General features: G+C 39.1%; 1 protein-coding gene across 4 annotated transcripts in view; it reads left to right on the top strand.

Moving 5' to 3' along the window:
• atad2b (ATPase family AAA domain containing 2B) overlaps window positions 1-22,651 on the top strand; it is a 62,572-nt gene that overhangs the window by 26,996 nt on the left and 12,925 nt on the right. For 3 of the 4 annotated variants that reach the window (XM_058378618.1, XM_058378617.1, XM_058378621.1), the window contains 5 exons: window positions 2,742-2,864; window positions 3,686-3,808; window positions 11,340-11,417; window positions 19,903-20,481; window positions 20,926-21,056. In XM_058378618.1, coding sequence (XP_058234601.1) covers window positions 2,742-2,864; window positions 3,686-3,808; window positions 11,340-11,417; window positions 19,903-20,481; window positions 20,926-21,056 — 1,034 coding nt within the window. The remainder of the gene's footprint in view (window positions 1-2,741; window positions 2,865-3,685; window positions 3,809-11,339; window positions 11,418-19,902; window positions 20,482-20,925; window positions 21,057-22,651) is intronic. The other variant, XM_058378619.1, reaches the window with a different exon arrangement.

Raw genomic sequence — 22,651 nt, 5'->3', positions numbered from 1 at the left:
TCGATTCTGTGATGAGCCTTAAAACCAAAGTGCTCCTGTCTTCTATGTCCAGACAAACACTCTAGTACACTCTTGACTCTCGGTTATTTTATCATGTACTTTACAATCATTGCTCTCTCTGACGTTAATTTCAAGTATTTCTAGACTTTTCGAAAAACAATGGTCAGTGAAATGGAAAGGTTACAAAAGGACAAGTTAAGAATTAGTGAAGTTAAAATAGACTTAAATAACCAGATTGTATTAGGACATCATTTATAATTGAATACCCAGTTAGCCTTTAGAAGAATCAGTGTTCGAATTCTGAGTATTGTGTGTATTTGAACACGTCATCATGCTGAGCTGACAATCAGGCTGTGCTTTTAATATTTCTGTTCATGACTTCACTATATTACATCTACAAATATAGATATATGCACCACTGACAGCAGCAAAGTTTCATTTCCAAAGAAAAAAAGATATAATTGTACATATTCAATATTTTAGTTATTTTTTTCAACTCTAAATTAAACGGAAGACACTGTCTGACTTCCTACCATTTCAGGAAGTGTCCTCATAATTTAAGCTGGCATTCATACTGTTCACCTTTACTCAAGCTTCAGCATGCCAAGATATTTTTGGACAATTCCATGCTCCCAACTTTGTGTGAACAGTTTGGGGATGACCCCTTCCTGTACCAACATGTACACCAGTGCACAAAGCAAGGTCCATAAAGACATGGATGAGCGAGTTTGGTGTGGAGGAACTTGACTGGCCTGCACAGAGTCCTGACCTCAACCTGATAGAACACCTCTGGGATGAATTAGAGCAGAGACTGTGAGCCAGACCTTCTCATCCATCATAAGTGCCTGACCTCACAAATGCGCTTCTAGTAGAATGGTCAAAACACACTCCTAAACCTTGTGGAAAGCCGTCCCAGAAGAGTAGGAGCTGTTATAGCTGCAAAGAGTGGGCCAACTCCATATTACATTCATGTGCATGTAAAGGCAGACGTCCCACTTTTGGCCAGGCTCAGAAACTCTAATTCATCCCAAAGGTGTTCTGTCGGGTTGAGGTGCAGGCCAGTCAAGTTCCTCCACACTAAACTCGCTCATCTGTGTCTTTATGGACCTCGCTTTGTGCCCTGGTTCGCAGTCATGTTGGAAGAGGAAAGGGTCATCCCCAAATTGACCAATGTTCGACAAATGAAATTGTGCAAAATGTGTTGGGATGCTGAAACATTAAGAGTTCCTTTCACTGGAACAATAAGGGGCCAAGCCAAACCCCTGGAAAAAAAACTGAATTCAGTGATTTGGAGGGTTGTCCCCAAACCTTTGCCAATATAATGCAGATATCTGACTATTTACAGGAGGCACTACCCCTGCTATTACTAGGGAATTAGTTCAAATTAGTGTTTAATCTAAGAGAGAAAACTTAACCTACCAATGTTCACAGCAACCATCAGTGATTTTGACCATGGCATGATTGTTGACAGGTCGGTTTGAGTATTTCTATAACTGCTGATCTCCTGGGATTTCCACACATAACAGTCTCTAGAGTTTACTCAGAATGGTGCAATAAGAAAGAAAAAACATTTGCTGAGTGCAATTTCACTCACAAAAATTGAGCGGGGGAAAAGAAGGGTCTGACCGGTTCGAAGACTGGTTCGAGCTAACAGAAATGCTACTTTAACTCAGATAACCACTCTGTACAATTGTAGCAAGCAGAAAAGCATCTCAGAATGCACAACACGTCGAACCATGAGGTGGATGGACCACAGCAGCAGACGACCACGTCGGTTTCCACTTCTGTCAGTCAAGAACAGAGTGCTGCAGTGAGCACAGACTCACCGAAACTGGACTGTTGAAGAATGAAAAATGTATGGTCTTGTAAAATGCATGGTCTGATGAATCTCGAAGCACACAGATGATAAGGTCACAATTTATGCCACCCAAAACAGAAAGCCAGCATTCCAGGCTGGTGGAGGTGGTGTAAAGGTGTGGGGAATGTTTTCTTGGCACACTTTGCAGTTGTTGGGCCACACTTTATTTTCTAATGGATATTTCCAGCACCAAGTCAAGCAAAAGACAGTGAGTTCAGTGGCCTTCCCAGTCACCGGATCTAAATCCAGTAGAACAGCTCTGGGATGTAGTAGAACGAGAGTCAAAGTGTACCTGAAAGAAACCAGAATCTTAAAGGATTGTTTTCAACATCTTGAGTACTCCATGCCATAAAGTGCTGAGGCTGTACTGAGACCTAAGGGAAGCCCAATCCAATATTAGTGTACTGTTTCTAATGTGTTAAGAGAATCTGTATAAATCTGTATGAATAATCTTTTAATAATGTTTTTTTTTGTTCGTTTGTTTTTAGAATTATCTAAGAAAATATAGTAACAAATATATAGTTGTTTCACATTTCCTGAGCTAGACTGAGCTTTTGGAATCAGAGGACTGCAGGCTATAAGTTAAAAAACACTTTAAGTTTAGTTGAAAGGTTGGCATTTGTTAATGTAAGGGATTGTATCGACTCTGACTCACCGGTGATGAAAACCTGAGTTTAGCTGTAGATTTCAGCTCTTGACCATTGTTTTTTTTCCAGACGGCTTTCTTGTAAGCACAGTTTTAGGCTTAAACTAGATTGCATGAATTGCTTCTCGAAAGATGGTACAAACCTCCATGTTAACAGACATGCTAGTGCCTCTGTTCTAATGGAATGGTTATGTTTGTATTTAAGGACTAATGGCATGTTGAATTGTTTCGTCACAGATAAGATTATTCGGCATAGGGCTTGCAGTCTCAAGGACGCGGCCCATGCAATGATTGCCTCCGAGCTGGACCCAGAGTTCGATCGCACGTGTGAGGAGATTAAAGAGTCTCGAAGGAAAAGAGGTGAGTTACCAGGCTATGTTACAAAATCATCTGATAGCACCGTCTCCGATTTGAATTTTCCAGCTAAGTGTTTTGCGGTAGCTCGTATATATTTTATCGAAGTTGTTTCACCCTGCAGTTCAAGAGAAGTTTACACTGAATTTTCTGAAACCTGGTTGAGCTTGTTACAGTGTCAGTGTCATTATTCAGCACAATCAGGATGATCTATTTATTTTTTTGTTGCGACGTGATCAGATCATGAGGTCATAGCATGAGCAGCAGGCAGCTCTTTTCTCTTTAGCTCATTCATCACAAGGTGAGAAAACATTTAAGAAATCTGCTGTACAGCTTGAGGGCCAAGGTAATTGTAAGGTATTGCCTATAATCATGCAGCGTCTTCTCACTCATAATTCCGACTGCAAACCAAAACGCTTACCTAATAGTCTCCTCTAGGCCTCTTCAATTTCTTTTCATTTGCACTCTGAATGAATTTTGCAGGCTATAGAGTGAATTGTTCATGAACAGTGCTGGTGAATATTTTATGTGCTGCACTGGAGATGTTAAAGGTATCAGTTTTGTAGAATGAAGGTGGTGCTTCTCATTTGCATTTACAGTCTATTAGTTTTGTGTCGTATTAAAAGTAAGTAGGGCTCCTTCTATCAGCCAAAAGCATTAAGGCTCGAAAAAGTCAAGAAAGGACACGTCTTCTTAGTTACTTCCTGTCCCTTCTTATGCCAGTACTTTATATACTCACTAATTTGTAAACAAGCTTGCATCTTGCTGCCTTTCACTTCTCCTTGTCTGGTGTTTCTGTAGTAAATGCTGCTGTTTGACCCCCTTAGAGTTCCAGATGCCACAACAGCTAGCTGCCACTCCAACATCTGTATCAGGCAGGAGGCCGGTCGGTGGAGACGAGGCCACTGGCAGCACTTCTCAGACAGATGTGGTGGAAAAGCAACACAACAGTGAGTACATGTTGGGTATTACGGTCAATATGGCAGGCAGCCTATGTGGTGGATTTTTAACTTTAGTTTTAAAGACCAGAGATGTGATCGAACTCTAAGAAGCTTAAATATTCTCACCATTTTCAGTCACTTGTGATGTAATATTATTATACTTTAATAGTCTATTTGTTTTTTATTTATTTATTTGTTTTTTGAGTGACAGAGACCTGAGACGAAAAATAATAATCTCCTCATTACTTGTTTAGATTAATCAGAACAAACAGTTGGGTTTTAACATAATGTCTGGGCATAATCTTTAAACTAACATGAAATTTTATTTTCAATAATCCTTTTATATTGTGTAGAGTCTGTTTAGATGAATGTATTATGTTCTTATGATTATTAGCATTACTAGGTTTCTCAGGACACATTGTAAGGGCTGAAGATCTCCCTTGATTTAAGACAATAAGACCATTTTTTGGACTTGTGCCATTAGCCATCTGTATGGCACCATTCTGAAGCTCATCCTGCAGCCCCGGTGCTGAGGGCTAATCAGTCCTTATAAAAGGTCCCCTCCAGACAAGAAATGTGTCCATAAAAGTGCACAGCTGCTCAGAGCAGAAGCGCACGACCTCCTCATTACACACACTCACAGTCTCCCCTGTGGAGCAGAGTGGCACTCTGGCCATTTCCACACAGCCAGGACAGAGCTATCCTGAGGCATGAGGGGACTTGCAGGATGACACCACAGTGACAAGGATGTAAGAAGTAAACTTGGTATGCATTTGATTTAGGATGGAGTAGTCAGAATAAAGATTGAGTTTGAGAAGTCAGATTAAACTAGTAGTCAGAATAAAGATTGAGTTTGAGAAGTCAGATTAAAAATTGAGTTTGAGGAAAAGTCAGAATAAAGATCAGGTCTTATGTTTTAGGCATCACCGCACAAGTTCAGCTTATTAATGGAAGGGTTACAGGTGTTTTGGTTTTGCGAAAAGGCTCACATAAGAGCAGACTGAGCTGTAATGCTATGGCAAGCAGATTTGCGTTGTTTTTGGGTAACTTAACTATCTTTCATTTCTTAGCCAATAGGGGCTCATTAGATTGAAAAGATTTCAGATAGTGTAATTTGATAGTGGCATATGGGCTTCAGGACATCGATTAATAATTTTGCACTTGAAGTGAACCTCAGAAAAACTTGAAGCCTAGTAGTGCTAAAACATATGGCACCCGTCTTTTTTGGTCCTTATAATGTTTATAGTTTAGTTTTATTTTGCAGTAATTGTCAGGGGCAAACAAATGTGTTGTCCAGACTTCTGGGATAATCACTTTCCAATTTGGCAGTAAAAAAAAAAATAAAGAGCCGTTGCCCAGTGCAAAAAACAAAACAAAAAATGGGGCACCAGATCATTTTGACATCATTTTGATTAAGCTGGTTGCTCAGCACACACCTGTGTGAATTGGTCACACCTGCGTTGAGATTTTAATAGATTCAGACCTCACTGGACTGGACATATCATCATCTAACCATTATCTGCTGCTCACAATGACTGTCCAGCAGTCTGTGCATGTATTATTTTATTCGTAGCTTTAAAGTTTTTCTCTTTTAAACTAAAACTTGTTTATGCCAACCTTGGCCTTCTTCTCTGGCTCACATAGCTGTTTTGGTCAAAAAATGATTAATCAAAAGAATGTTGACAATCTGCTTAATTCAGTTAATGACAAATCCCTGCAGATTTATTAAAATAGTGTGGCTGTGGAAATCTGTGTTAACAATAATTTAGGAGTTTCCTTTGCTGCTTATTGTTGAAATGAGAAGGCATTATTCACAAGAACGAGAGAGAAGGAAATCTTACTACAGCAAGTCCACAACCTGCAGTAGAGAAGTAGTCAGAATTCCACAAATACAAGAAAATAGAAATAACTACATCGTTCTACATTTGACAGCCAATTTTTCATTTACTTTAGATGTTTCTGAAACAACTGTGATCTCATATGGGCTCAATAACCCATGCAATAGATTTGTTTTCTGTTATCTGTGAGCCAGAACCTGTGTTGTCTTGATATATTGGAGGAAGTTACACATTGTGCTTCCGTGTATTGATTCACATGCTCTAGTAATAAAGCACTGTTAATTCCAGGTTAAGATTGCACTGGATAGAGAAGACTGTTATGTTACACTTGTGTCAAATTAAGTCACCTTAATTGGGGGTTTCTTAGGAATCGTGTACTGGGTACTTTGACTGCCACAAGGTGGCGTATGTCCATCTGCAGATTGTAATTTAGTGTCCCTAATGCCGAGTCTGGAAACTATACCAGTTCATCTTGTTCCTGGGGGAAAAAAAAGGAAAGAGTTGTATCCCTCAGACATGAGAAAATGACTGCTAGCTGTAATAAATACTACAGGACTGGATGTGAAACTTTTTTCTGTAAGCCTCTCTAATACATCTTTTGGGAGCAACGATTATGGCATGTCCGACTTCAACTGTCTCCAGCTGCTTCATAGGCTCGGTTTTGGACATTGTAGCACAAAATACATTTTCTAGTCGAGGATGCTTTGTGATTTAAGACAGCTGTAAATATTTGGCACCTCACTCTGGATCACTGGATCAGGTGCATGTGTGTCCATTATATGTACATGCCACCCTTTATTGTTCATTATTAACCTTTCAAAAGAGTGTTTCTGGACAGTTGAAGCTTGATTTTATTTTCTTATTATTTACAGAAAGAGAAAAGGGAAGGGAAAGATAGAGGAATTAGTTTTTCCTCACTTAAAAAAAATAATAAATAAATAAATATGCACTCTAATTGTTCCCTATATGAATAATTACTGTATGGACTCCATGACACAGCCCTTTGAAACTGGAGTTATTAGGATTTTCTGTATTTATCCCTGGTATAATACAAATTGCTGTATGTTTTTAATAAAGGAGTGTAGTGTCTTTGTAATCACAGATGATTACACTTTTCATATTGCATATATTTGGCCTCATATCGGTCTTCTAGCATATGTTAAAGCGAACTCGTTCATCTCTTGTAGTAGCTAATTATGTGCCACCTATAAGAGACTTAACATTAGTGTTATTGATATCATGGATTCTTCTTATACAGTAATTCTCATCAGTTATTCATCCTAATGCATCAGTTATGCATCAATTATTCTCTTAATGCTCTCTCTGTCTTTGTCATAACTTGCCATATCTGTCTAAAGGATGTAGGCAGTCAGGCGCAGCAAACACCAGGCTCATTAACACGGAGTTATTTTATCACTTTTTCTGATCTAGGGCTTTTGTAAATATTCAGTTTAGATCTGGAGTTGGTTTGGTATTTTTTTGTTTTGTTGTTGGAAATTACAAGTTAACTTGTACAAGCAGCAGGCATAGGAAGTGGGAAAGTTTTTTTCACGTGGAAATGGTTAAATCGAAAGCTTTCTTAAATCTAAAATTTCAAGATAATCTTTATAGGAATGCTGAACACCGGAGCACCAGTCCAGTTTTACATACTTGACATGCAGTAATAATTTTAAACAATCAAAATAAGGTTATTTATTTTGTTAAAACATTACCATAGTTCTGACGTAAAGCTGCCAAATGATACTCGGCGCTAAAACCTGGAGGATTATTTAGAAAACTGGAAGGAAAAAGACCCCAGTATGTCTCTACATTTATGTTTTTGGGTTGTTTTGTGGGTCCATCTGAGATTCTCATTAGTGAGATATTTCAGGAGCGAGTGGTCGAATGTTTGTAGGTTTCGTATGAATTGGTCGCTTGAAATTGCCAGCAGTTGAACTAGTTAGAGTTGATCAGTTGCATCAAACAGCCTCAGTGTCACAGAAAGGTCAGACATCTGAGATACTGTCGGTGAGAGATTCTTTGTTAATGCAATATCTGTAATAAATGTAGTATTGTGTGGACTTGCACAGTTGTCTAACATTAAACACGTGTTCATTTGGAAAATATTGTGTAAGGCTCTTTTGTGATGAGTAGATGCTTGATTTGTGTGAGGACTGCTGTACTGTTGCTGCGCAGCAGTGGTCAAGGTGTCTAGTGTATAGAGTAAATAGTTTTCTCAGTGTGCCTAAGAAATCTAAATAAAAACACTGATGTGTTCCTATTCGTCTTGTACTATATCTGGTAATTGATACGTTTAACCAGTACATACTGAATTTAGACTCTGTCCTGTTGCAGCAAGCATGAAGGGGTTGTAGGGAGGCATGGGTGTAATTTGTCAAATTCAAACTAATACAACTGACCGCCCCATTTTAGACTGCCTCATTAGACTGGATCATTTCTGTTTTTGAGTTGACTAAAGTTACCAATGTCTCTTTCTTTTTAATAAAGAAGAAAACAGTTGATTTTCTACTAGAAATTGTAATTTCTCTTGCAATACCATTGCCTGTCCCACAGATGAGAGTTATGTGGAGTATTTTATAGGTGTTTTGATGCCGACTCGTTCTGAGCTTGGATTCGGGTGAGCTACAGTCCTGATGCAGATAAGAAACTTGGCCATGTTTCAGTGACAGAAGTTGTTTTTCAAATGGGATTTCATAAATAATAAGCGTTCTCGAAATGGCCCGTATCATAACGCTACAGGTTCATCACTCTGCATCTTTTCCTTAAAGTCTCTGTAAATGACAGAAGCTGAGCTTTAGGAGGAAAAATGGAAAACGGAGAAATGCATCTGTCCATTATGGATATTATGGCTGGGCTTTAAGATGCTCTCTGCTTATGGTGTGATCTTATGTGATAGATGCATTCAACGTAAGATAAAGTAGAGGAGTAATAAGAGTGAAGTTTTTAGACAATGGTGCCTCACTCGAGCCATATGGCCAGACAAGCCAAGATGGATAAAGCACAGCACACAGTGAGACCTGAGCTGTAAAGCTCTCGTCAAATCCCCATTTGTTCCAGGATATTAAACTCAATGCTTCCTACCCATGCCTCCTGCTAACATACGCTCTTTCTTTTCTCTTTTTTCCCCTCTTTTGCTTTTCTCCAAAATGTTTCCTGCAAGTCTTTTGAAAATGTCAGAAGCTCAGATTTTATTTAGATTTTAACTTAGATTTTTTGAAATGTTTCTTTTGGGATAAAACGTGCCTGCACATTTTCCTGGTCATTTAACATCTTTGCCAGATGTTTTGAAGGTTTCTGATTATTGCTCATGTGTTATTTTAAAATGTTTTACATCCCAGAGGCTGAGACAGTCAGTGAAGGCCACATTCTACACATATTGTGTAATACTGCAGCTTAAAAGTTTCCTACCTATATAAGCCACGTTCTCCTTCTGAGCCACGCACATTTATTTAATGGGCTTTCAGTGGGTTTCTCATTTCCATTTAGTGCCTCGTGCTTGTTACTCCTCGTGATTATTTGTTGCATCAGGTAGTGGTGTGTGTTGGTCTATGGTTATTGGTGGTGTAGTTCGTTGTTAACGGTGCTACTTTATTTGATCTAGATTGCGGAGGTACTAAACGTTTTCTCCAGACGATCGTTCGTTTTTTTTTTTTTTTTCAGAATGCAGTTCAAATAGTACAAACAGCTGTCCCAAACTTTCTTTTATTTAACGTTTTGACTCTTTTTTTTTTTTTTGTTGTTGTTATTCCTGGCTATGATCAGAGGCTGAGAGGTTTGACCACTGGGGCAGGTAAGGTATGCACCTCCAGTTTTGATTCACCAGCTGGGTGTAATTACATCTGACAAACTCCTGAACTAAATTAGAGACGGCGCTCATACAATTTTCAATTTTACCACCCTGTGTATATTTGTATTTCCTGCCTATTCTTTCCTTCTCCCTCAAGCCTTCCTTCTGGATAGTAAATGACTCACAGGTGCATCATATCGCCCGTCCCTCTCTGTCTGTCGCTCTCTCCCTGGGCTTTAGGTAATCACAATCCCAGCTTGGTGTTAATCCAAATTTCATGGCCTCCTAATGGTCTCCATTAAAAAGTATACTCTGTAGACAGCATGCCTCGTCTGTCATGTCATTCAGCACAAACGCTAGTGTGAAATGCACAGCAGTTGGCAGTGAAAGTCTCTGAGCCAGCCAAGTGATTGCAATATATCTGATATAGGAGCAGTGCTCCGTCGCCGTTTGCCAAAGAGTCTTCCTCCCGCCGTTATTGGCTCTTAACTGGAGATCTGACTTTGGTGAAAGTGACTTATTTTCTTATCATTTAAAAAGTGAAGGCCAGGGAAGTAGCAAAATCAGTGGTCGATTTTATACAATAATAGATCTAATCTTGTAACCACGGATTAAACACATTTTTTCAGGACAAAATAGAAATATAACATTTCCAGTCACAGCCAGTACAACTCTATTAAAAGCCTAAAACGACAATAGATGCAAATTAATGGAGCATGTTTTTCAAAATTTAGTCCATTTTACACTTTTATGCTTTTTGTTTACAACGGCCGCTTCTCTCGAACAGAGCATTCGTTTCTGTTTGCATTCACTGATTTAATAAATATAACACAGAAATCGAGAATGCGTGGTTAATTAGCTTGGGCTTGCTCTGAAAATATAAGAATTGAATATGTTTATAATTTTCTTTTCAAACGAACTGTGTTCAGCACATTGCTTCTGCATGCACCGGTGTTGTTCCTGCAGTCCTCAACAGCGCATGCTTCTCCAGACTGATCAGATCCCACAGCCACTTGAAGAGTACCTGGATTCTCTGGGGGAACCTTATAAAAGTCAAATATAGTTGGGAGCAGTTCCATTTTACTCAGAAAAGTTTTGATAAGGTTCTTACCAAATAAGATTTATGTCATTTTCAGTGTCATCATCTTATTTTTCACATCTTTGTGAATGATGCTAATATTTATTTCCAATTATTATAGATGATTAGAAACATTGCCATTGTGGTGATATAAATTTAAGATTGCTGAACATCCTGCAATCCCACAAGTCAGAATCCCCTCTCAGACACCAGGAAACCAACCCCCCCCCCCCCCCTTTAGTGTCTCAGTTACACAGTCAAACACATACGTGTGTGTGTGTGTGCATTCACCGACTGAAGGAACACTTGTTTGCAGTGGAAAATAATACTTGATTACTCAACATTTAAACACGGTTTTCCCCTTTCTCCTAGCGGTTAACCGAATATCCGTTCATTAACTTTTACAGATATCCGAATAATAAAATCAGACAGAAGGCTCATTCCTAATTAAAATACTGTTTAAACCCCAATCAGTAGGAGTTTCTATTTTTGGTAATGCTTTTTATCTAGCAAAACGTACTCTTTTGAGCGCTTTGAACAACAATTCGAATACACTGGCTATTAAAATGTAGCAACATGCATTAGGAAATCTTTAAACTCAAAGCATGTTTCTTTACTAACAGCTAATTGGCAAAGGGATCTTTGGCTTACAAACAAACATTTGAGAATCCCTTTGCTAAAGCCCTGATTCCTTTTAAGTGTGCCTTTCAGCAGCATAATGTTCATTTCTCCAGTCTTACTCGCTGGCTGACTCCCTACACACCCACACAAATAAATACACTCACAGTTTGAATGCCCTGCTGATTTATTTATTTTTTTCTCTCTTCTTCTTTTGAGCTGGTGGAACAGAAGTAGCACAGATACTGGTGAGATGCATTACCTCTGGGCATGCTAATGTACGCCTCGCTGCAGGAGGTGAGTGCAGCTTTTGACTGATTCGCTTCATTTCCAGAGGCATGGACTGAATCATCTATCGATCGAGATGCCTCATTAAGTGCCACTGCTATGTGATGCAGGGCAGAGTGACAAACAGTGTCCTCACTCAGGGATGACCTTTTCCCACTCACTTTCCCCCCTTATCTTATTTTACACTTTTTTTTTTTCCTTTGTCTTTTTTCCTTTGCCAAAATACTCTCATGGGCATGTTGTTGGAATTAATTCTTTTTCGCCTTTGTGTTATTGATCTGCATTCTGGATTTTATAACAGTTCCCTTGATATGAAACTCTCTTTATAATTTGAGCTTCTGAGCACAAAAAAACGTAGAGCATACTGTATACTGTATACGCATCATAGTTTGTTTGTTTTTTATATCGTACAGAAACATTAGATGTCACTGAACAGATATCACACTGTATACACTTGCATGTCGCCTTTTTCGTGAAAAATTGTCAGATTTCATTTTGAAGATTTGTTATAATACGAGATCTTGCAAGCCATTGTGTTGTTTTAAACGAAGCCAATCTGGCAACCCTGCCATAAGCGGTTGTGTCTGCTATTCTTCCATCATTGAAATTGTTCATAGTGTGAGCATGGGGCATGGATGTCCCTGCCCCTGTTGACCTTTAGTGCTTGTTGCAGCTCCTATTTATAACCACTAGGTGCAAAGGTAACTCTACAGAAGCTTGCTGCCTTCAATTATGGGACGTAGGTATATATCTGTCCATTAACAACATTGGTAACTCTAAATATAATGCAAGACTAAAATATTAGTATCAACATTAATTTTGGCAGCAGGTACTTCATGAATAATGTCTGGGCTTCCCCATTGACCCTACCGCTGTGGCCTCATCAGAGAGATCAATGTGTGATCAGAGCTTCATTAATCTGAGATCCTGCTGATGCTGAGTAATACTGAGTGTCTGAGAAGTCAGGAGCCAGTGGGAATATGGTGAGCAGAATTGTCTGTTTGAATATGTCGAGCGAAATGGTCAAAACATGACGGAGTAGCTGAGAACATGCAGAGAGCGTAAGGGGGACCGTGAAGAGCATATATTGTAAATAATACATACAAAATTATGCGTATGTAATTTTGCTCTCATTGGTCTCTGACTAGATTACGTTGATGGGGTTCTGCCAGAGTGTACTTTATGTAGGACTAGAAAGAGCATAGGAACGTATTCCAGACTTTTTCGGTCTTAACGAAGGTGCTATTGTACAGAAGACTAAGCTCATGTGGAATGTGGAGCTTTTCTTTCTGTGCCAGACCTCCTTCGATCCAGCCAGTACATTTAAAGCATATGGGCTTCACCCTGCTGTCTCTTTCTCACCCTCAAACACTTAATAACATTCACAGCATGTCACACCCACTGCTATGTGGACTTTTAAATTAGGCCTGGTATTAATGCGATTGCTGCGACACAGAAACAGATTTTTATCAGCTTGATAATAAAGTGTTGTGTAATGGAGTTGTCTGAACTGGGTGGCTGAATGTGTGGTTTGGCTCCTGTCAGATTTTCGAGCTTTGAATGTTGAACGCACAGACCGATGAAGTGATGGGAGAAAGTAGATAGAGTATACAAAAAGTTCATGAAATAACTGAAAATCCACTGACAGTGTGCAAGAATGGAAGTGTAAAGTAGCATACAACTAGCTTGGGTAATGTCTCTGTTAAATTCAGCATACTGGTGTAAGGACCAATAGTTGAAAATCGAAGCTTAATAGCAATAAATCTAATTAATTAAACCCTGTGGCCTAACAGTGACCTAAAAATTCTGAAAGTCAGACAAAACTGATCTTTATACTAGCACAGGCGTTTCTGGGGGTGTGTGGGGGGAAAGCCAAAACCTTTGAGCCATGTTCTGTGCGTTTCGTTTTTTTAGTGTGGTAACATTGCAGTTATTCTCCCAAACAGTTTCATAGGTTTATGGGTTGTCTTTTCTGAACAAGAATTTTAATGTCAGTTTGGACAGAATCACGAGCATGCGTGTCTGGAACAGTTACCCATTTCATATCCAGGCTATTTGTTTTATTTAAGCAACAATCCAATATATAAAAACTTTTATATACTTTTTTTTTTATGGACTTTCTATAGCAGATTTCTTTCTATAGCACTTTCTTCAGATTTCTGTCGCCTGACTGCACTGTATGCAGCTTTGCTCGGCAGATTAATTTCCATGCATGGGCTGACTTTACTAAAACGGCGATCGCTGCCAAGGAAACTATCGAGACTGCTTCCACTGCCAAGACCACCATTGTTAACATTGTTGCTCGCAATGAAGGTGAGTTTACTAACAATAGCAACTAGTCAGGGCTAACTACCAGCCTTCATTTCTCCAAAGCATCTACTGATTGCATTTCTTCTGGCAAACTCATATTTTTCTTAACGCCAGCTTGATTGCTGCACCGTATTCACATGCAGTACAGCTTGTGACAGCCTCGAAATGCATTTCAGTGAGTAGAATGTTAAAAAATTTTTTGTTAGTATGGTATGCCACAGTGTATCTACCCATCGACCTTTCAGTTTTTAATCGTCCGTGGCTCCAATTATTTGCTTATCCGGTTTCTGAGCAACTTAAACATTTATGATACGTTTTTATGCTCGAAAATATAGAAAGAGGGCAATTCAAGCCAAAAGATATTGATATAAATGCCTGTCAGGTAGGGTTTACTTATGTCCTTGTACATCTGTGGGTTATTAATTAAAGTTTATTTTACGTGTACTAAATGCAGTCCATTTGATTGCCTTCAGTCATTTATCATTTGTGGTTTAGCTGGTGTCCTTGAAATATGCATGTATATTTAGTATATATGTGTGGAGAATACTGGGTCTCTGAGCAGTAATGGGCCGTAGCTGAATGTAGAGAATTAATATCCAGCATGCAGCGGGAGGGACAGTGCCACACAGCTTCAAAGCTATTTCCAGGCATTATCTTCTGGAAGCATCTCACTATTGCCAAAATGTGTTAATAATAATTTCCACAAAATGTTTTCCCACTGTTTAATAAGTTTAAGTGCTGAAGTATTTTGGCAGGTACTGAATGGGAGGGGGAGGGGGGGGGTCAAGGCTAAATATTTCTGGTGCCGCATAAAATATTCATGCGGTGGCTCTTTTAATTATTACAAAGTGCTATGCTATTCCAGGCAAAGGATTCAGACACACACAGAGACTTGCACGCAAACTTTTTACATAAGCTGTCTGAGGCTATGTTCTTGTGGTCTCCACAATTACCATGCATTATTTAAGAGTGGGAGACAACTCATTTTCTTGCACAGTACTGGGCCCAATTGTCCTTGCTTATCCGGTAATGGCAGATGCAGAGACTGAGGCTTCCTCTTCACCTTTTGCGTCACCGAAACGCACAAACAACAGTGATGGTGTGTTCATGTTAACACACGTATACGTCTTGGTGCAGATTGACTTTCATTTATCCATTCTTTAAACCACTACTGTACATACACATTCGGGACTAGTGCAAGTATGCCTTAGTAATGAGCTGACTTGTTTATTCTAGCCTTCTTATGGAAACACTTCACGTCCTCCCCGAGCTCAAGTTTATGGAAATACAAAACATACAAATATTTTCATTTCCTCTGGAATAGCAGGGAAGCTTGCCCTATATACGGTCTGCCAAAGCCAGACATGACTAATTGCTGTGTTTAGGAAGGTGACATTTTATAAATGAAGCTTCAGTTCCGAAAAGCAAAATGCATACTGTTCATTACAAATGGCTGTGTTCGAAAACTGAAGGGATTATATTAAAATAACATCCAACCATTGCTATTAACCTGCGAACACATGCTATTACACACTGTGTGTCCTTGCTTTCACCTATTAATCTCATGTTCTTTCTGTATTCTCTTGATTACTCTCTGTGCCTTTTGAAAACAGCAGAAAAGCCATCCACACTGTGTTGCTCATTATGTCAGGTCTAAAGTCAGTAGAAAGTCTACTATCATCACGGCAATCTCACAGACCATTTAGTAAACATCGATCTCATTGCTGTACACTAACTTATTGACTTTCCTGTTTTCCTACGTGTTCATATAATTATTCAATCAGCAAATGCAGTGCATAAAATCATGCAGGTACAGGTCAAGAACATAAGTTAATGTTCTCAGACATTAGAAAGGGGAAACATTGTGATCTCACTGACTTTAAACTGTGGCATGGTGCTTGGTACCAGACAGGCTTGTTTGAATACTGCTTATCTCCTGAGATTTCACAACAGTCTCTAGAGTTTACCTAGAATAGTGTGGAAAAAAACATCCTGTGGTTGTTCTGCAGGTGGAAATGCCTTGTTGATGAGAGAGATCTAAGGAGAATGGCCAGACTGGTTTGAGTTGACTCTTCAGCAGAAAAGCATCTCAGGAGAAAACTTTCAGGAGAAAAGATTTTTTCCATTCATCCCCATTCCCTTTGTTGGGTTATTCATGTGTATACGGAAAGTCTAAATATAGACTTCGGCAAGTTAATACAGTCATCCCTCTGTAAAGCCACTCAAAAGCAGGGGTTTCTGTGTCTTTTTTTTGTAAATATTGCTCTTAATTTTCCACACATGCAGATGAATGCTAAGGAATGTAAACAGATGTTCATTCATCGTTCTATTTTCACCAAATTCATGTCATGACATGTATTAAGGTCTTTAGCATCCTCAAATCTGTTCTACTTTGCCTTTCTGCAGAAAATAGTTTCTTAATGTCTTTATAGCAACCGCCCTTCTACTCGCATTTAAAGGATATACTACAGTGCCAGATGACTCTGCCAGATGTTGTGCAGACATTTGGACCATCTTTTTTTTTTTTCTTTTGTCCCTGAAGGAAATGACCTTTAACTACTGGTTATCAAATGCATGTATGTGTGTGTGTGTGTGTGTGTGTGTGTGTGTACAGCTCTGGAAAAAAAAAATAAGACACCACTGCAAAATACGAGATTCTTATGTTTTATTTCTTACAGGTTCATGTATTGGTGAGACAAACAGTTTTGTTTCATTTTTTGTGAACTGCTGACGATATTTCTCCTAATTTCTAAAGTATTTGCAGAGCTTTAATAACTCAAATAAAACAAAATACAAATAATTTGTAAACAAATTGTGTTCATGCTTTGGCTAAATCACATTAAGAAATCAGTATTTGGTGGAATAACCCCGATCTGCATGTGTTTTGGCTCCATGATCTCCACCAGTTTTTCACATTGCTGTTGGGGAACTTTATACCACTCTTTTTGCAAATAAGCAAACAGGTCAGCTTTGCTTGATGGTTTGTGACCATCCATCTTCCTCTTGATGACATTCCAGAGGTTTTCAATAGGATTCAAATCTGGAGATTGGGCAGTGGTCTCTTTTTTTTCCAGAGCTGTATGTGTGTGTATATATATATATACACTAATACATACGAACACACACACTTTGGTACTAGATCACTAGGTAATGAATAAAGCGCAATTTTACAGGGATCACGTTTACATTCTTGCCTACCTGTCTCATGTACATAAGGAGGATTAAATGTGACCTCCACTAGATGGCACGTCAGAGCCAGAACATCCCTATCTATCCGATTTGTAAAATGTATTAATGGTTTCATGCACCGTTGACAAGTTGTTGTTGACAAGTTCTGTTTCTCTTTAAAACATTCCATATTTGTTGTGACTTCTCATGTGCTGCATCTCAAATGTAAAACTTTGTTCTTATGTTCAAAAATATTCACTAATGTGGAAAATGGTACGGTATGTTTGAAAGCTACACGAAAGGCTTTTAAAATTCTAACTAACTAGTTTTCTAGACATATTTAATGCTCATTACCTTAACTTAGTCCAGCGTGTCAGGATAGTGAGCGATCTAAAATAGCACATACACTTTTCATTTTAATGCGGTGAATGGATGTCTGGTTAGAATTCAACTCCCAGTCCACAGTAATATTTCACAATATCACAGAATCCATCTGTGTAGTTAGAGCAATATTTCATATATTAACTTGTGAAATAAATGAATAAAAGAAGAGATTGTAAATATTTTTTCCACATGCCCTCTTTTTTTTTTGTAAATAAAGCAACATCTAGTTTGGGAGCTCCCAGTCTCTGATGATAAATTTGTCAAGGCTGGGATTTTTTTATTCTGGGTATATTTGACTGGGTTTTCTGTTCCAACCCCAGTGGAGCATAATACCATGGTAATGATATGTTAAATTAATGTATTTTATTTATTTCTTGTGCATTACATATAAATAAACCTGACGTAACAGATTGTTTTTACCCTGAAATATTATTCGATGCCAAGAGTAAGCCTCAGCTTTCCTTTCAACTGAAAATTTCATTAAACTCATGTGCTCATTACATGCCGTCCCAGTTGCCACATTTATTCCCCCTTAATACATTCAAAGCATTCATGAAATGCCCTTTCCTCTAACCTCAATACACTGTGTGTCCTGCTAACCGTGATATATTTTTTTTTGTACAAATATGATTTTTACACTGATATAATCTGGCATTTATTAGTACCCCAATGAAGAGGGGTTTTATTTATTTATTTTTGTCAAGCTTTTCCCTCAGTGTAGCATATTCCAGTTGTTTTACTGCTTTGCTCTCGAGCAGGCCCATTCTTGTGGGTTGAATACACACAAAATGACTCTGCTTTTGTAGTATTAATTGCACCTTATTAGTGAATGATTTACTGCAGAGTGGTCTTTGTAGCCAGTTACCTTCGTTGTTGCCATGTCTCTAAAATGTCACATCAGATTATGCATGTGTGGTCACCTAACACCTCTAACAAAGAAGCAAATAGCCTCCCGTTTAATTGCTGCCTTTCTGTCTCAAGTCCCCTAGTTCAGCTTCAGTTCAGTCTTTGCTTGTTTGCTTCATTTGAAGTCCATCTCCATTCATGATCATTTATCAGGCATTTACGTTAGAGATTATTATGCTTGCGTCAGTGGATGTACTAGAAATGCTGATGTGTAGTGTACATATTGGTATTGGCTGCATGAATCATTAATGTACTTAATGCCTAGTTTCATCCGAGACAGACTGATGCACTCCGAAGCAATTCACTGCATGTTATGGGGCTAAAACGGCTTTGCCCTTTATAGAAGTAGGCCTAATGTCATTGTTGATGGAAATATCAACCTTTTTGTGAGACTATGTCTTGCAACTCAATATTAAATAGGATAGATATTTCATTGTAAACTTATCTGGAGGAATTACCGAAGAGTACGCACATTATGAAGTGCCCTGACTGTGTGCAAGAGTGTGGCTGATGCTCCTTTTTAAAGCATGGGGCATCTATATTGTTAAGGTTGTATTATACCTGGTTTTAACGATGTGTATGGATGCCGCTCGAATGTCTCAAATTGTTGTGTCTCAAATCACATGCTCTTGTACTGGTCTAGACTAGACTGCACAAACCCTAACTGGTTTTCTTATTGTGTTTCATGTTTGTAGGCAATGGGAGAGGTTTTGCAAGTCAAACATAAAGAGTAGTCTGTTTTGCATACCAAACTTCTGATCAGTAAACAGATTTTTATTTGAGATACAGCTTGTGAAAACAGCGGATGTTGCGTTTAATCCCCCAGAAGAATATGTTAACAATGGTGCTTGTGTTGCCCCTGCTTTTGCTTGCACAAGCAAAGATATGTATCTGATATAAACCATCCTTTAGTCAAACCTTTTGTCAGACTCGCCTCGACACAGTTATGGCTTTACAGATGGGCAGATAATTTTTCCTCACTTCTTGCTCTAATTTTCCACATTTATTGACAAATGTTGGTATTCGCATCTTCCGAGCAGCCGATTATCTCTCTTTACCACTGTCTTTCTATTTCCTCCAACTTCCATCTTCCCCTCACATACCTTTGATTACATCTGATGGGGGAATTAAGTGCTTCACATTCAACCTTTTAGAAAGAACAGATGTAAAATAAATTGAGTGGGGCTAGAAAATGTAGAATAAAATGAAGTGTGATCTGTCATTATTTGGAGTGCAGTGTGCTTTCAGTTACTCAAAGCCCACTAGGAAATGCTGGTGGCACAAAGAGGCAAATTAGCAAAGTCTTTGTGGGTGCTGATTTATGGAGTACATCTGGGCTTGTCTTCCAGTGTTTTCAATTAGAAGTTGAAACTGCCTCCTGTGGTAAGCAGTGCATTTCCACCAGATCCCTCTACTCTGACCAATTACACAGCAGACAGGTACCACATGGTTCTAACATATTGGTCCCTTCCCTCACAGCCCATTTTTCTCCCTTGTGTTTTGGAACATGGAGTGCAAGCTCTCCAGTGCTGCCTGACTCCACTGTCCCCTAAATCCCAATTTTTAAAATGATGCCAGACTAGAGCGACTGGTCACTCGTGTATAAGTGGTTTAATTTGACTTTCACTGTCTTGAATCAACAGAACATTTACTAAGTTATATAAGAGAAGTATGAAAATCAAACTTGGTAAAACATGGTTTTAGAAAATCTTTTTCTTGTCCACAGGTAGCATAAAGCGCAAGGCTCGCCGCCGGTCGATTTGGGAGAGGGGCATCATCAGGAAGAAGAAGAGCAGCAAGAAGGAAGAAGTAGAAGATGACGATGAGCCAGAGGAAGAGGAAGGTGTTGATGACTCAACCGTTGCTGGCCAGGGTAATGGCAGTCCAGCTCAGGACGAATCCTCCTCTGACGCCATGGAACCACAGACGGATAAACCGCTTCCCCAACCCAATGGATATGCTCTGAGCACTGAAGAGGAGAACTCCAGTGAAGCCACCACAACTCAAGATCCCCAAGGCCAAGATAAGGCCAATACATCTACCTTTAAGAGCCCTCCTTCTGGAGAGGAGAAAGAGGCATCAGTGCACCCAGAGCCCCAAGAGTGTGTAAATGGAGACGAGTCAATGGACAGTATAGACAGTGAAGCCAATGAAACTGAATCAGGGAGTAGTAAAAAGGAGGTCACAGCTTCTTTCACAGGTGGGGAACAGGCTGGATTGGAAGAAGTGTCACAAGAATGCAAGGCAAATGATTGCACACCAGTAGCAGATGGAGCTGCTAGTGATGCAGTTCATGAAAAAGAAGGTACTGTGCTTCTTTCTTTTCAGTATATGCAAGCATCAAATCAAGTGCCTGTTTCTCCTACCACTCATTAGTTTGTAAATATACTAAACCGAAGTACATAAGGCAGTGATTTGCAAGTATAGGGTTGTTTTACATGCATAGTATTTTATTTATTTATTTATTTACTTACTTACTTACTTACTTACTTACTGTCTTACCTGAAGTGCATTCATTCAGCAGAGAAACACCATGTCACAACTTTAATTACTGTTTTCTTCTGGCAGCTGACACATTGTTGTTGAAGCTTTGTCTGGTCAGGGTTACACCGTTAAAGCAAATCCTCATGGACATGTTCGCTGTTATAATAACATCAGGATATTTTGTCCTTGTCAGAGCAGGTTAGATACCAAATGTATCTCGGTGAATATCGGTGTAAGGTTATATCCGTTTTCCTTTTTTTTATAGGTGCCATGAAAGAGAAGGCATGTGGAAGAAGCCAGTCCGAACAGCAGAAAGAAGTTCTAGCAGAGAGGCCAGAGGACCCCCCTCAGCCTCCTCCTCCACCTGCTTTAGTTGTAGACCATCAGCGACTCAAGGTAAAACACCTAACGATGTCAGGAAAAAGGCCATAAAGCACTAGAAATATATGATATATGACCTTGATATGTTGGTACCTACGATAGTTTAATTTTCACTATTATTCCGGATCTGTTGAAACCAGCTTGTTGATCTCACGTGTGAGAATACATAGATCGTAATCCTTGAAATATAACCAAGACTGTAAACATTAACGCAACCTTGATTTAATGATTTGTACTGACAGAATTCCTCATACATCCGTCCTTGCAGTTTTACTGATTTTCTGGTTGAGAAGCATGTTTCTGATAGAACTCGGTTTTCTCCCAGCGAATCAACTGGGATTCGAGCTCGAATTTGCTTCTACTGCCTCTTTGCACGTAACCCATGCAGTCATTCTCCAGAGAATTTTACTGATTTCATTCGTCATGACGGGTAGATTAGTTGAATCTATATCTATTCTAATTTTATAGCAAGACCACAAATACTGGCGTTAATCTTTAATGGTAATCGTAGGTGCAGCGTTGCTGTTATTACACGTTTCTTTTATTATTCAGTGCTGTCACATAAGGCTCCTTTAACGGTCTCATTAAATATTATTGAGCTCAAGATGTATATATTCAGTAGTTTGAACATCTGTATCTCCAGCTTGTATGGAGACCATGTTAAGGTGTACTAATTTCTGAGATGGTGAAAACCAGCCATCATTACAGCAATCATTCAGGTAATGCTAGCAGAAACACTCATCAGCGCTGACAGTGTCATCATTTCCTCTTCACATAATTTTTTATTGTTTCTGCTCGCGAGCACTTTCTACTTTTATATTGTGCCATTTAAATCTTCCACTATGCAATTCTTTCCACTACGTGCAGCTTATTTTCATCATCGCTTTCCATTCAGTAATGCATATGATAGTAGGTGGATCATAGAAATGTACAGGAAAGGGCACAACCTGTAATATTTAACCCATGCTTTGTAAAATGCATATCATGTTCTTTAGCTGCAGGTTATCTAGTTGATTGGCACTGAGAGAAGAACGTTTGTTACCGTTTTGAACCCAGCAAGTGCGGTTACACAAGTGCCGTTTGGAGTGACCGCTTAAAGTTCTGCTCAGATTGTGTGCCACCCTGTCAAAACAGTGCTATGGAACAAAGAGGAAAGTGCAGTCAGCCAAATTTGTGCGCTACAGACCTCTGCACCGGTTATCGCATTCTTATTTTCCTGCACAACCGCTCTGAGGGTTTCCGTCAGGTCCACTGCTTCTTGCATGGATTGATGGTCCTCAACACTGCTGCATGCACCTTTTGCCCGGTGAGCTATGAGTGCTGAGGGATGTGAAGGCTTTTGGCACTGCTCGTGGAGTTTATTTATTTATTAAGGGGGAGGGGGGGGAGCAGATATCTTTAAGAAACAGATCGTGAAGTGACGGGGGATGTGAATAATTGCTTTTTCATTCCTGCCTTATGGAACAAATTGAATTTCCGGTGAAGTGGGATGAGAATTGCCGTTTAAACAGAATCTCCTACTGGTTGGTTTGGCAAACTGCCTGGCACATATTAAAGATGGAAACCAAGCTATTACCTTGCATTTAATTTATATTCATAAACCATATACA

The sequence above is a fragment of the Hemibagrus wyckioides genome, linkage group LG25, assembly GCF_019097595.1.
Source record: "Hemibagrus wyckioides isolate EC202008001 linkage group LG25, SWU_Hwy_1.0, whole genome shotgun sequence".
In the NCBI taxonomy this organism is placed as follows: domain Eukaryota; kingdom Metazoa; phylum Chordata; class Actinopteri; order Siluriformes; family Bagridae; genus Hemibagrus; species Hemibagrus wyckioides.
The sequence above is the reverse complement of the archived record's forward strand: the minus strand, read 5'-3'. Positions and strand labels throughout refer to the sequence as shown.